We start from the raw sequence: 16,019 nt of genomic DNA, 5'->3' as shown, positions 1-16,019 counted from the left end.
AGGCCTCCTCAGTGCCACCACCATCTTTGGTTCTTTGTTCTGCCTGGAGTGCTCACACCCCCCTGAGATCATGCAGCTGCAACCCTCTGCCCTCTGTCTGGAACACTCTCCCCAGTCTTCTTCTCCCAGAAAGCTCTTGTGTGCTTCTTCCAGAAAACCTTCCCTGTATACCTCCCTAGCCTCTCTCCTGCACTCTCCTGCACATACCCCATCCTGAACCCACCTCTATTGTTGCACTGGCCACATTCCCCAGAACTTGCTCTGTGCATGCATTCATCTTCCCCAAGAGACTTGCTACATCTGAAAAATGTAGACAGACCTACCCCATAAGGTACAAATGCATGCTTTTGATCAACTGGAAGGTGTTAGACCAAGGTTAGCCCTAATTACAGGGGGTAATAAGCTGAAGCCATTCCCCTCCTAATCTGAAAATATCCACACACTGCCAGGGTCTTTTCTTTGTGCTCAGTGTCCTGCAAACATGCCACATCCCTGTTCTTCACAGAACTTTGGCCATGCAGGGTCTCTTAGTCAGAAGTCTCCCTCCACCCTTTCCCGGTAAATGCCTGCCATTGCCAAAGGCCAAAAGTAAAAGTCTTATTTTTACAAAAGTTTTCTTTGATTGCCTAAGTCTGTGTCTTCTTTTGAACTTCTGGTTTGTGCCATCTGTAAGGCATGGAGCATGATCCCACAAATCACTCATTTGAAAAATGTGACCTGCATCTCAAACTAAATTGTAAGTTTTCAACATTAAAAAAAAAAAGTCATCCACAGAATCTGGCACAGCACACATATCAGGTGCTTTAAAAGAGTTTGCTTGTTGATTGAATAATAACCTACTAGAACAATCCATCCATGACCTGGTAGATTTAAACTTTAACCCTATGCCTTATAACAATTCCTGATAAAAGGTTAGAATAACCTTTTCATGATTCTCACCTAGAGATATCTTCGAATTACCCAGAGACCTGAATGGTGCAAGAGCAGAACAGCTTTTCTCTGAGCCAAAGCTCAGGAATAAGTAGGATCTCAATCAGAAAAGGTTCCATATGTCCTTCAAAATCAGTCAATGGGGGTTCAATACTAAAAAGTAATTAATGTCAGATATTAATAGAATGAAGGGGGGAACCATGTGATAATTTCAGTTGATGCAGAAAAGGCATTTGACAAAATCAAGAAGGCTTTCTTAATAAAAACAGCCAGAAAACCAGAATAAAAGGAAACTTCAAGATGATAAAGGGTATATGTGAAAAGCCCATAACTAACATCCTACTTAATGGCAAAAGACTGAAAGCTTTGCCTCTAAGATCAGGAACAAGACGAGGATGCCCACCGTCACCACTACTATTCGACATTATACTGGGAGTTCTAGACCAGAGCCATTTGACAAGAAAAAGAAATAAAAGGTATCCAATCTAGAAAGAAGGAAGTAAAATTTTCCCTATTTGCAGATGACATGATCCTATATACAGGAGATCTTGAAAAAAATCCACAACAAATCTCCTAGAGCTAATAAATGAATTCAGCAAAGTGTCAGGATACAAAAGACCAACGTGCAAAAACTCAGGAGTGTTTCTATACATTGTAATACACAATCTGAAGAGGAAATGAATAAAAAAATAAATTTATAATAGCAATGAAAAGAACAAAATATCTAGGAATAAATTTAACCAAGGATATAAAGGACTTATATGCAGAAAACTACAAGCATTGCTAAAGAAATCAAAGAGGACCTAAATAAATGGAAAGATACTCTATGTTCATGGATTGGAAGATGGACTATTGTTAAGATGTCAACTCTACTCAAAGCAGTTTGCAGATTCAACACAATCCCAATAAAAATTTCAACAATCTTCTTTGCAAAAATAGAAATGCCAAACATCAACTTTATATGGAAAGGTAAGATAAAGGGGCCCTGAATAGCCAAAACCATTTTTAAAAGGAACAAAGTTGGAAGAATCACTTTTCCCAATTTTAAAACTTAAAACAAAGCTACAATAATCAAAACATTGTGTTCCTGGCACAAGGACAGAGATACAGACAAATGGAATAGGAGAGTCAGAAATAAACCCTCACACCTAAGGCCAATTGATTTTTAACAAGGGTGACCTATTCACTCAATGGGGAAAGAATAGTCTCTTTAACAAATCGCGCTGAGAAAACTGGATCTCCATATCAAAAAATTAAAAGTCGATCAGAGACCTAAATATAGGAGCCCAAAGTCTGAAACACTCAGAAGAAAATATAGGGGAATATCTTCAGGACTTTGTATTGGGCAATGGTTTCTTAGGCTTTACACCAAAAACAAGAATAACAAAAGAAAAATAGATGAATTGGAAATTATCAACATTAAAAACTTCTGTGCCTCAAAAGGAATTATCAAGAAAGCACAGATAACCTACAGAATGGGAGAAGATATTTAGAAACCATATATTTGATAAGGACTTAGTGTCCAGAATATATAAAAAGCTCCTACAAATCAACAACAAAAAGACAACCCAATTGAAAACTGTGCAAAGGACTTGAATAGAACTTTCCCCAAAGAAAATATAGAAATGGCCATAAGGACATAAAAAGATGCTCAACATCATTTGCCATTAGGGAAATGCAAACCAAAACCACAATGAAATATCATTTCATACTCACAAGAATGGCTATTAAAAAATGGAAAATAACTGGTATTGGAGAGGATGTGGAGAAATAGTAACACACATTTGTTGTGGGTAGGAACATAAGCCACTGTGGAAAACAGTTTGGCATTTCGTCAAAAAGTTAAATATAGAATTACCTTATGACCCAGCAATCCTGCTACTAGGTATACACTCAAAAGAATTAAAAGCAGGGGCTCAAAAGATATTTGCACACTGATGTTCATAGCAGCATTATTCACAATTGCCAAAAGATGGAGGTAACCATTATTGGAGTGTCCATTATTGGATGAATGGATAAACAAAATGTTGTATATATAAATATATAGTGCAATATTATTTAGCTATAAAAAAGAATGAAGTTCTGATAAATGTACAACGTGGATGAACTTGAAGACATTGTGTTGAGTGAAACCAGCCAGACACAAAAGGACAAATGTTGTTTGATCTCACTTATGTGAACTCAATAGAATATGCAAATGTATACAGCCAGAAATTAGAATACATTACAAGGGTTAGGGAAGGGGGGTGGGGAATGGGGAGCTTAATTGACACAGAGTACCTGTTTGGGGTGATGGAAGAGTTTTGGTAATGGAGAGTGGTGATGGTAGCCCAGCATTGTGAATGTAACATTAACACCACTAAATTGAATACTTGAAAGTGGTTAAAACGGGAAATTTTAGGTCATATGTTACCAGAATAGAAAGTTTTAAAAAAACAGAACTGCACAACACAAAGAGGTTTCTAATGTAAACTATGGACTAATATTAATAAGATAATTATAATAACGTAGTTTTACCAATTGTAACAAAGGTACCACACGGATGCAGGATGCTAGTAATAGGGAAAACTGTGTGTTGTGGGGTATGCGGGAACTCTGTACCTTCTGCATGTTCTTCTGTTACCTACAATTGTTCTAGTAAAACAAAAAACTGGAAAGAAAATAGGTGGGAAAGAGAGTGGAGAATGGATTAATTAACTAATCAATTAATACATTCAAAGATCAGCCAGTAGGCGAGGCTTGAGAAGCCCTGACCCCACCATAAAGGCTCACCATTGGCCACACTGCCTTCCGGATCTGGGGGCCATAATTCCCTTGGTAAGAATCTCTGAGTGAAGACACGTTGCACTAAGAGATGGAGACATGGGCTCCCTTCGAACGTCGCCCTCTTGGGTTTGCCTGTTCTTGTTATCCACGTTCACAGAGGACAAAGAGACAGGTGGATTCTCTCTATATATATAATTTAATTCCTCACCTGCTGGAGATTGAATCATGTTCTCCAACAAAAGGCCCATCCAAGTCTTAGTCCGCATCCCTGTGGATGTGAGCCCATTTGTAAATGCGACCTTTGAAGCTGCTACCATTAGGTAAGGTGAGGAAGCAGGATCCTCTAAAATCCCATTAGCTGAGGTCAAATCGAATAAGGGTGGGCCTCAGTCCATAGACTGGAGTCCATAAGCCAAGGAAATTCAGATACAGCCAGTCAGCAGAAACGGGCAGTCAGTGGGAATCAGAGGAGCAGACCTAGGAGAGAGAGGGGCCTGGCAACAGGGCGCTGCGGGCACACTGCAGACTCCGGGAGGGGGCCAGCCCTGCTAACAGCATGACGCCACACTTCCACCTCCAAAACGGGGAGCCGATCAATTCCTATCGTTTAAGCCGACTCACTGTGCGGAATCTGTCATAGCTGCCCTGACAAACTGACACCACATTGAACTTTTTAAAGGAATGACTTGTCAGCAATGAAATCATTTAACTGGGCATTCCTTTGTTCCCAACCATCTTTTTCATGGAGCACTGACCACACAATTATATGACTAGAAAGTGAGAAAATAGTCAATAAGCAAAAACTACAAAATTACAGAGTTGCCCTCAATGGAACAGTTAAGCCTCTGGGGGAAATGGACTCTCCCTTTCCACTTGTCCTTCCCGATAGAATACCTCATTGTCCTGATTTCAAATCCATCCCCTGAACCCTGTTTTTTCCCTTTGAGATAGGTTGGCATGGAGAGCAAAGCAGTAAAAGAAGCATTTTCTCTATACTGTTTAAGAGATGGCTGATAGCTTGCTTTTCATCATTCTCATTGATTTTCCATTTGAGAATTCACATCAGTGCATTTGCTGATAACAAAGGAAAAATAAAAGCCCTAGCAGACTTGGAGTATTTTTGTTATTACTTGACTGATAAGTATCTTTAAAGCTGAGCAAGATAACACTCATTTGCTTTATGGTCACAGTAGGTCAAACTGTTGGGTCAGTAATAAATATGCAATTGCTTCTGGGCAACAGAAATTGGAAGCATTTATTAAACAGATTGTTTTTAGTGTCTGCATAGAACACAAATGAGTTTTGGTGTGCGTGCTGACAGCTTCAGTAGAGAGGGCCTCACAGAGGGCTTTGTATAGAGAGAGCTCGAGGAGGGTGGAGGTGTTTGGACTTGTCACGCTTCTTGGCCCTGAGGGTGGAGTGATCTTTACTGCCTCTTGGATGTTTTATTGTAGGAACATTATTTCATATGGAATGGGATTAAAACAGAGACTCTGGGTGAGAGTATGAAAATCTTAGACATGCCACTGAATGGAGGGGAGTGTTTAGCTACTTAGGGTCCTTGACTCAGTGGGATGTGAGCTCAGCAAGGACAGCTCAGGGACCCTGAGTTAGCTAGAAACCCTCCAAGAGGAACTTCATGTGGTGTGTGTGTGTGTGTGTGTGTGTGTGTGTGTGTGTGCACACGTCAGAGCGAGCGTGCACACAAGAGACACACAGAGAGAATGACTAAAGTCGGGCGTGCATTGGAAGACCAGGTTACTAAATAATGAGCTATTTGGGCAAATTGAGTTTCTGGCTTTAATTCGTGATTTATGGAAGACTTGCTTGCTCCACAATGTTCTCTTGAGCCTGTTCCCAATTTTCTTTTGTAACACTTCCTATGCTATACCTTCAATATTTACCTTCTATTGAAAAATGCAAGGTTGACGAGGGGTCAAAGACCAATGATTTCTGTGTCCCCAGAGCTTGGCGGCAGTTGCTATATAACCATCTGTGAAGAGAACGAATATACCCGCTTCACAATCTGCCTCATCTATCAGTATTCTGGTAGGTTCAGTGATGGCCGCAGAAGTACAGTCACCACCCCTGCCCTGAAGGCTCTAAATGTCCTGCCCACATGGTCAGGGACCCCAGCCCACCCCACCCCCGTCCTCTGCACTGGGAAGGGAAAGGCAAAGCCGGGCCCGAGCCTCTCTCCAATCCTGCCACTCCCTTTTATGTCTCTTAACCACGCACAGGAAGAGCTCTGTGGAAGCACTTCCCTGGTCACTAAAAATAAGGAAGAAAATACATGGAGTCTGCTGTGGGTTGTGTCTCAGACAGCCACGAGAGCCGAGCGCCCCACGACAGAAGCAGGGAGGCCATGGGCATCGACTCCCCCGCATGGTATGTATGCTCAATGCATGGAAATCCCAAACCCATCTCTCAACAAATTGCTTTTCCAGAGCTGCTGCTTGTTGTTTCCTCTGCCATTGGAAAATTACTCCTCTACTTTGTTTGTTTTTAAATGGTAGCCAAGCTCACAGCTGGGAACACGCAGCGGCTGAACAGTGCATACACTCACCTACACCTCTTGGTGCACACGCGCACAACACACAATACTCCTCACAGTGAACACACATAAGCTACACCTCACAATCCACTCTCATACCCATGCCAATCCTCACAGTGCACTCACACATTTACACACTACCCCTTACACTAGATACACACAATTTTTAAACCAGGTGATTAAAAGATTGTGCACTACTCTCCAGTGGTCCACAGGGACCTAGTGCAGGCTGCAGGACAGGTGCCCAGGCTGGTGCTTAATGATGTACCCACCCTCCCGGACCAAGCCTCACCTACAGATGCTAAGAGGTGGTGGCAGCTTTTGTTTCCTACCAGGAACTGGGGAACAATTTCAGGTCACCCACAAGGCCATGAGTCCATGTCTGCAGGCCCCAGGTTCACACTCTGAGCCATTCCCCGCTCCCCCACCCCCACCCCCTTGCTCATATTTCCCTGCTCTGGTCCCTTGGAGACCCTGGTTCTTGGTTTTCCACCGGGAGACAGGTACACCTGCCACCCTTTCCAGGTGAGACCCAGCCTCTTGCTGGCTGCCTGCCCCTCCCCAGACTCTGGCGATGGTGGTGGAGCCCTATCACTTTAGGGGTGACATGCTTTCTTCCAGCCTGGCCTCTGCACACACTCACACACTCACACACTCACACACACACACACATCTTCCTGGCGGGCACGGAGGGGCAGGTGGCTCATGCCCAGAGTCAAAAGACCTGGCTGCAGGGGCCAAGCGACCTTTGCCGAGCATGCTCCCAATCTCTGGGGCGTGTGGGTTCGTGCTCCTCCCCCACTCCACGGGGAGCTGTCTACCCCCATCGCTTCCTTCTGGCCAGCGCTACACGGCGGTGACAGGAGAGGCCATCTCGCTCCCTCTTCCTCTTGGGCCCAGGATAACACTCTTATTCTCTGATTCCTGTGTACTCAAAAAGGGGGACACGAACTGGCTCTCACTGAGAGCTCATGGGGTTTTTCAGAAGAGTCAACTTACTTGGGAAATGAGAACAACAGGGATAGGAATAATGGAAACGGGTGGTTTCCTTCTAATTAGTGAAAAAAAGAGATGAGTAGCAATTGAGAGGATTTTCAAGGATTCTCAGGAGAAAGGGTAGAAAACATTTGTGTTTGTGGAATTGGTCGCTCTAGCTGTGTATTTGTTTTAAAAAGCACATGGTTTCATTCCTGCACCAGCCAGTCCCTCTGTGGTTCGATGGACCCAGCTGAGCTTGCTGGGTCTCCCAGTTGGCATGGCCAATGCTCAGCCCTGGAGCAGCCGGGCCTCGGCTTCACTTTCCTGCTCAGCTCCCTGTGGGCTCCTGGCTGGGGCCCTCCTTGCCCCTCTTGGCTTTCTTGAGGAAGGTGTGGTTTTCCCCTGCTGTCCACTCGGACATGTTATTTACTTACCAGGTCACTGCGCCACTCCAGTTTGCCCAAGACAGTCCCCAACTATATGCCCTTCACTCAGGGGGCCCCGACCTGGATAACAAATTCCATGGTCACCCCATTCATTTGCAGTTCCTCTGACCCCCACCAAAGTGGGCACCCCTATTCCTGCTTCTAGGCCCATCCCCCCTGGGACCCACTGACTCCTGGGGCCTGGGCACCCTGGAGTGTCTTGCCCAGGTACTAGCTAACTCTGACCTTTCACTACTCTAGAATATCATCTATGTGATTCTAAAGATTTGGAGGAAGGCACTTCACACCCATTAGGATGACTACTATTAAAACATGGAAAACAACTGGAGTTGGTAAGGATGTGGACAAACTGGAACATCTGTACATTGCCTGTGGTTGTGTGAAGTGATGCAGTCACTGTGTGTGTGTGTATACACTGAGGAAAGAGAACTAAGGAACTAATAGCTTATTCTTATTTAGGAATTCAGGCAAGTAGTCACTGCACTCTTTTGATAACAATATATGAAAAAGAAAATTGATATAAAAATGAACTCAAAATGGGTCAATGAGCTAAATATAAGAGTTAAAACTATAAAACTCTTAGATGAAAACACAGGGGAAATCTTTAAGACCTTCTATCAGGCAATGGATTTCTAAATATGACAACAGATGCACAAGCAACAAAAGAGAAAATAGATAAATTGAACTTCATCAAAACTAAAAACTTTTGTGTATCACAGAACATTATCACGAAAATGAAAAAACATCAGAATGGGAGAAAGCTCCAAATCCTATAGCTGATACAATTTAATATCCAGAATATATATAATACCTACAACTCAACAACAAAAAGTCAAACAACCCAATTAAAAAATGGGCAAGTGCTTGAAAAAGCATTCTCTAAAGATACACAAATGGCCGATAATTACATCATTAGTCACTAGGGAAATGCAAATCAAAACTACAATGCGATACCACTTCACACCCATTAGGATGACTACTATTAAAACATGGAAAACAACTGGAGTTGGTAAGGATGTGGACAAACTGGAACATCTGTACATTGCCTGTGGTTGTGTGAAGTGATGCAGTCACTGTAGATAATAGTTTGGCAGTTCCTCAAAAAGCTAAACATATAATTACCATTTGAACTGGCAATTCCATTCCTAGATTTATACTCCAAAGAGCTGAAATTAGGGTCTCAAACACACCTGTGCACCAATGTTAAGAGCGGCATTATTCACAATAGCCACAAGGTGGAAGCAACCCAAGTGTTCCTCAACAGATGGATGGAAAAGCAAAATACATAGAGTGGAGTGTTTTTCTGCCATAAAAAGAATGATGTTCTGATACATGCAAGAACATGGGTGAACCTTGAAAACACACTGAGTGAAATGAGCCCAACATAAAAGGACACAGATTGTATGATTCCCCTCATATGAAATATGTAGAATAAGCAAATTCATAGTGTCAGAAAGGAGAGTAGAGGTTACCAGGAACTGGTGGAGGGAGATGGGGAGTTATTCCATGGGTACAGAGTTTCTCTTTTGGGAAGATGAAAAAGTTTTAGCAAGGGAAGATGTTGATGGGAGCATGACATTGGAAAAGTAATTAGTGTCACTTAATTACACACTTAAAAATGGTTAAAATGGGGGTGCATGGGAGTTCAGGGGTAGAATTCTCACCTGCTATGCAAGAGACCTGGGTTCGATTTCCGGTCCATGCATACCTCCCTTCCCCCACAAAATGGCTAAAATGGCAAATTTTATGTTTTATATATATATATATTACCACAATAAAACAGGAAAGCCAGAAGCAATAAATAACAAAAGTTGATCAAAAGACTAAAAGAAGAAAATTGAAATGTTAGTGAAGATATTCCCTACTCATATAGTAAAACATCACTTGATAAAGCCAAACTGAAAGGCCACTAAAAGTAGATACACTTTTCACTGGACAAGTGACCTAAATTTTTGATTTCATATTTTTATTCCAGCTTAGACACTGAAACTATAACAGATGCTTTTCATTTTGCATTTATCACCAAATTCATTTCCTGTTATTGTTATTTCAACAATGGAGGGAAGTGTTTAATTTCCAGAAGTTTTCATTTAACTTTAATAGAAAACAATCCCAGACAAGTCTACTTTAAAAAAAAATAAACCTATCAGTTCTGAATACAAACTCACTTGAATATAAACTAGTTTATAAAAACTAGTTTATCTAATAATTTATAACATTACCTTCACCCTAAGTCTCTTCCTTGGCTTTTCTAGGCACGACCAAAGGCCTTTGACGTTTGGATGAAAAATGTGGACTGCCTTGCCCATAGCCCAGGGCCCAACAGCCGCAGCTCTTCTCCCTGCTGCTGGCGAAGGCATGCAATTTCAGACACCGTATGTCCCCAAGTCCTGGGGCTTTGCACCACACTTACGTCTCATCCGTGAAGGCTATTCCAAAGTATTCCTTTTCCTTAAGATTGAAGTGAGATGCCACCAGGTCGAGAAGCTCCTTGGCCAAAAGCTTGGGCTGGGGGAGAAGAAAATGGAAAAAAAAAAAAAAGGAAAAGGGTAAGTGACAAGAGGCTACCTTTCCCAAAACAGGTAATGCCAGGATTATATAATTTTTTAAATAGAATATTCTCAAAGCTCCAGTATATCAACAAGAATGATTTTTAAAATAACCAACAGGAATAGGCACTGAGTTCACAGCTGAGCAAAGGGTCACGGGCAGATTGGGGGTTTCTATCTAGTTTCAAGGTCGTTTGTTCTATCAACCAATGGCGCTTGCTCTTTGGCAAGGTGATTAGACCTTGGGACTCTCCACCCCCACACAGTTAAGAGTATATTTTACGCTGGACTGAAAGGAAGACGGCTTATTTAAAATATATATATATATATATTTATTCAATAAGTATATCTAATAAACAAATATCATATTTTCCCTATGCTGTATGCTGTTCCAAGCACTTTATAAGTGCCAGCATCTTCAATCCTTGTCCCACTGCTCTGAGGTGGCTCCTGTTATTAAACCCATTTCTTAGGGAGGAAATTGGCACCCAGAGATTAAGCATGTGTTTACATTTGAATTTGAATTTGAATCCAGGACATCTGGCTCCAGTATCTGGGTCTTCACCATTCTATCAGGCTATCATAATTTCAAATATAAACAGTTAGAGTACACTTACAGAAGAATAGTTAAAGATTAAGGCCAAAGAGCCTTGAAAATAAAGTCAAAATTCAACCCCCCTTTGCCTTTTCTCAGAAGAACAGCTCTTCAGAATTTTTTTGTCATAAACTTTTTCATAAAAATCTCTGCAAGGGATGGCCCAGCCTCTCCAGAACATCAATGAGTTCTATCCCCCTGTCCCATAATATTGACAGCCTCTTCCCACATGAAAACATTAGAATGGGCACAGTCCAAATACCCATAAAGAGTGGGAAAAAGGCCAAAGTTGATAGTGGATCTCCCTATCCCAGAGAAGGTAGGGTTTAACAAGTGAGTATGATTTCTGAATCATTATATTGATATTTCTTTTAACCTCCAGTATCTTTGATCAGCTAGAAGTAAAAACCTAAAATTGTGGAATTATAACCCTTACAAAGCTCTGAAATCTGTTCTACAACTAATTGTTGCTATGTGCTTTGAAATGTATTGCTTTTTTGTATATATATTATTTTCACAAAAAAGAAAAAAAAGTAGATTGTGATGAGAAAAAAAGTAGAAGGAGAATGCTGAGAAGCAACTTAATTTGTCCCATGGAACCCGCTAAAGGTTCAACAATTGGTGACACCAGATAAATCAAGAAAAGTTGTAAAGAGCAGCCAAAAGGAGAGGAGGGTTGATGGAAAGTCCATTTAAGAAGCAATTAGGATATGACTTCCAGGGATGAGTCTGACCCTAGCACCATGGGATCGACAATGCCTTCCTGACCAAAGGGGGAAAATGATTGTAACAAATAAGGTATCAGTGGCTAAGAGAGTTCAAATAGAGTCAAGAGGCTACTCTGGAAGCTACTTTTATGCAAGCTTCAACTAGATATTGCTAATTACCATGGCTTGTCAACCCCCAACCAAAACCATTCCTGCCAATCCTAAAGAACACCCAGAGCTCTAGCTGAGGTTCCACAAAGGCTCCATGCACTATGATTTCTTTCCAGAGACCTACAACCTCCAGATGGGTCCCTGGACCAGATAAGCTCTGAAATGCAGAGAGGCCAGCTTCTCCAGAACATCAACTAGTTCCATCCCCCTATCCCATATTATCAACAACTCTTTCCAACATGAAAAAGTTAGAATGGGCATAGTCCAAATACCCCTAAAGATTGGGAAAAAGATCAAAGGAGAAGGTGACACTGTAACAGAGAAGATAGGATTTAACAAATGAGTATGATTGCTGATTCATTATATTGATACTTCTTTTAGTCTCCAGAGTCCCAGAGCAGCTAAAAGAAAAAACCTAAAAGGTGGAACTATAACCCATACCAAACTCTGAAATCTGGTCTATAACTAATTGTTGTGGTGTGCTTTGAGATTTATTGTTTTTGTATATATGGTATTTTTCACAATAAAAAAAGAAAAGCAGCAGCAAGAAAAAAGTTAAAAAAAAAATCTCTGTAGGAGTGACATCAGCAAGATGGCAGAATAAGCAGCTCTAAGATTTTGTCCCCTGCCCCCAACATTGAAAAACCAGCAGCAACTGGCAGAAACAATATTCTGAGAACTATGGAAGAGAGTCCAAGGTTACAATAATGAAGGGAACACTGAATCAAGAAAAAAGCAACCTTAAAATGGGAGGAAAACCTTGTGCTGCCTCTACTAGGCTTCCTCTGTCCTCCCATGGTTTGGCGTGGCACCAGGCCATGCTCTAAGTACGGGCTCCTGGGCATGGCTTCTGCAGGGAGCAGACTACCCTGTATCCACACATGGGGGTACATGCCTGTCTGCACCAATCTGTCTGGTGCGGTCTGAAGGACTAATTCAAGATGCTCATCTTTGTCTCATTTGTCCCAGAACCTACGCTGGACATGGAAATAGGTGCCAGTACCACTAAAATACTGTAAGAAAACAAGCAAACCACAGTGGCTTTGTGCAAAAGAATATGGTTGAGACATACAATATAGTGCCTGGGGCTGGGAGGCAAAGCTGTTAATTTCCTGGGGAGAAGAAGGCATTTAGAGTATCTGTGTATACAGGGTAGCGATAAGGCCACATGTGGATGCCCAGGGAAAGTCACATGCTCAGAAAAGAGTGAGAGGACGCTATGGTTTCCCCTAGGACTGTTCTTTAAGTTCACAGTGAGAAGTACCAGCACAGAACCAGTGGAAAGACTGAAAAAAGTATTTTTTCTCTGCTTTTTGTTGCTGTTGTTGCTGCTATTAGCTCCTGGTATTCGAGGAAATTTCTATCATAACACTAGCTGGAACAAGCTAAAGGCACAGACGTCAGTGACTCTCCACAGCAGGGTATAGTCTTTGCATAAATACTTTGGAAAAATTACTAAACAAATAAACTACTGTAGCCTTCAAACATAGGAAGGAAAAAGAAACAACCCCAGCAAACTGGGGCCAGGAGAGAATCTGATTTCCATGTTAAAATATTCAAATGTCCAGATTTCAACATGAATATCACAAGGCATTCAAAGAAACAAGAAAAGAACAGCCCTTTCAAAGGAACAAAATAAAATGACAGGAACCATTAATGAGGAATAAGAGGCATTGGGTATACCAGAAAAAGACTTTTTAAAAACTGTCTTGAATGTTCTAAAAGAGATAAAGGAAATATAGACAAAGAACAGAAAGAAGTCAGGAAAACAATATATGAATAAAATGAGAAGCTCAATAAGATATAATTATAGAAAAGAAGCCAAATATAAATACTGGAACTGAAAAATATAGTAACTGAAATAAAAAATTCCCTAGAAAGTTCAATAGCAGATTTGAGCAGGAAAAATGAAAAAACAAAAAAAACAACAGTGAATTTTAATATAGGACAACTGCAATTATCCAGTCTGAGGGACAGAAAAAAAAAATAATAATAAATGAAGGAAAAAAAGTGAACTGAGACCAAGGGGACTTGGAACACAATCAGGTATCTGGAAGTCCCAGAAGGAGAAGAGAGAGATAAATCAGAATTCAATGAAACAAGATTGTTATAGATGTAGAATGTCAAATTTAACTCCCATAGTAACCCAAGAAAATATCTTTTAAAAATTAGGCATAAATGAGAGGAAAAAAAGGAAATGAGAAGGGATTCTAAATGCTTCACTACAGGAGACCAACGAAACACAAAAGTAGGCAGTAATGGGAGAAATGAGGGTAACCAAATAGCAAAACAGCAAAGTAACTCCTGCATCATCAGTAATTTATTCAGAATACAAATCGATTAAACTCTTCAGTCAAAAAGCAGAGAAACTGGCAGAGTGGAATAAAAAGCAGGGCCCAGCTATATGCAAAAAGGATAAAAAAAAATGATTCAAATACATGTTCTTTACAAGAGACTATAATTTAGATCCCAAATGCAAATAGGTTGAAAGTGAAAGGATGAAAAAATATTGCATGCAAATAGTAACCAAAAGATTGCTGGGGTAGCTATTCTAATATTGAAAAAAAAACCAACAACATGTCAAAGGACATATCAGGAATGTGAATAGACAACGTACAGAATAGGAGAAAATAATTGCTAACTATATATCTGATAATAATTTAATATTAAGAATATATCAAGAACCACTACAGCTCAATAATAAAAAGACAACCCAATTAAAAATGGACAAAGGACTTGAATAGACATTTTGCCAAAAAAGATACACAGATGCCCAGTAAGCACATGAAAAGATTTTCAACATTATTTGGGAAACGCAAATCAAAACCACAATGAGGCATCATTTCACACCCACCACAGTGACTAGTATTAATAAATCAGAAAATAATAACTGTTGGCAAGGATATAGAAAAACAGGACCATATTCATTGCTAGCTGCATTGTAGAAGGGGATAGCCACTGTAGAAATCAGTTTGGCGGTTCCTCAGAAAGTTGAACAGAGGGTTACTAAGTGACCTAGCAATCCTACTTCTAGATATCTACCCAGAAGGACTTGAAAGCAGGATCTTGAACAGATATTGTACATTAATGTTTATAGCAGCATTATTCACAGTAGCCAAAAGGTAAAAGCAACCCAAGTTCGCATAAACTGATGAATGAATAAACAAAATGAGGTATACACATGCAAAGGAATATTATTCAGCCATAAGAAGGAAAGAAGTTCTTGGATAAAGCTAAAGATATCATGCAAAGTGAAATAAGCCATGCACAAAAAGTCACTATTTTGTACGATCTTGCTTTTATGAAATATGCAGAAGAACTAAATTTCATAGTAACAGATAGTAAATTACAGTTTTCCAGGGGATGGCAGGGTGAGGGGGGAGGAGAGGGGAATGGGAAATTATTGCTTAATGGGTGCACAGTTTCTGTCTGGGTGAAGAAAAGGTTAAGATAATGGATAAAGATGATTGTAGCACAATATTTTGAATGTAATTACTACTGATGTATATACACGAAAGTGGTTAAAATGGTAAATCTTGAGTTATATGTTACTACAATAAAAAGTCTTTAAAAAAAAAAAATCTCTCAACAAAGAAAAGCCCAGTACTGGACGGCGTCATTAATAAATTTTACCAAACATCCAAAAAAGAATTAACACTAGTCCTTCTTAAACTCTTCCATATATTGAAGAGGAGGGAACATGTTCTAACTCTAATATGAGGTGAGCCTTACCCTACTACCAGATCCAGATAAAGATATCACAAGAAAAAATTACAGGCCAACATTCCTTATGGATATAGATGCAAAAATCCTCATCAAAACACAAGCAAATAAAATCAAACGCCATAGCTGTGCCATTTTGAAACTATTATGTACCCAAGAAAAGCCATGCTTTAATCCTGACTCAATCTTGTGGAGGCAGCCATTTCTTTTAATCCTGATTCAACACTGTAAGTTGGAAACTTTTGATCATATTGTCTCCATTTTGAGATGTGACATGCCCAATTGTGGGTGTGACCTTTTGATTAGATGCAGATGTGACTCCACCCATGCAAGGTGGCTCTTGATTAGTTTACTGGAGTCCTTTAAAAGAGGAAATATTTTGGAGAGAGTTAGAAATGACAGAAGCCTCAGAGCCGACAGAGCCCCCGGCTGACACAGATACCCGGATGTTAAGAGATGCTTGGAGCCCAGCAGGTGTCACCATGAGAAGTTAAGCAAATCAGAACCTGGGGAGAGCCAAGGGAAGCCAAGAGATGAAGGTCAGCCATGGAGAGGCAAAGTGAGGAACTCCCACAGAAACAGAGGCTGAAAGCATCAAAG

At 40.6% G+C, this 16,019-nt stretch overlaps 1 protein-coding gene across 12 annotated transcripts in view; it reads right to left on the bottom strand.

Annotated features, from left to right (window-relative positions):
- Nucleotides 1-16,019, bottom strand: part of FRMD4A (FERM domain containing 4A) — a 452,880-nt gene that overhangs the window by 151,255 nt on the left and 285,606 nt on the right. For all 12 annotated transcript variants that reach the window (XM_077169372.1, XM_077169370.1, XM_077169369.1 and 9 more), the window contains exon 3: nucleotides 10,088-10,182. In XM_077169372.1, coding sequence (XP_077025487.1) covers nucleotides 10,088-10,182 — 95 coding nt within the window. The remainder of the gene's footprint in view (nucleotides 1-10,087; nucleotides 10,183-16,019) is intronic.

Source organism: Tamandua tetradactyla, chromosome 7 (genome assembly GCF_023851605.1).
Source record: "Tamandua tetradactyla isolate mTamTet1 chromosome 7, mTamTet1.pri, whole genome shotgun sequence".
Taxonomy (NCBI): domain Eukaryota; kingdom Metazoa; phylum Chordata; class Mammalia; order Pilosa; family Myrmecophagidae; genus Tamandua; species Tamandua tetradactyla.
The sequence above is the reverse complement of the archived record's forward strand: the minus strand, read 5'-3'. Positions and strand labels throughout refer to the sequence as shown.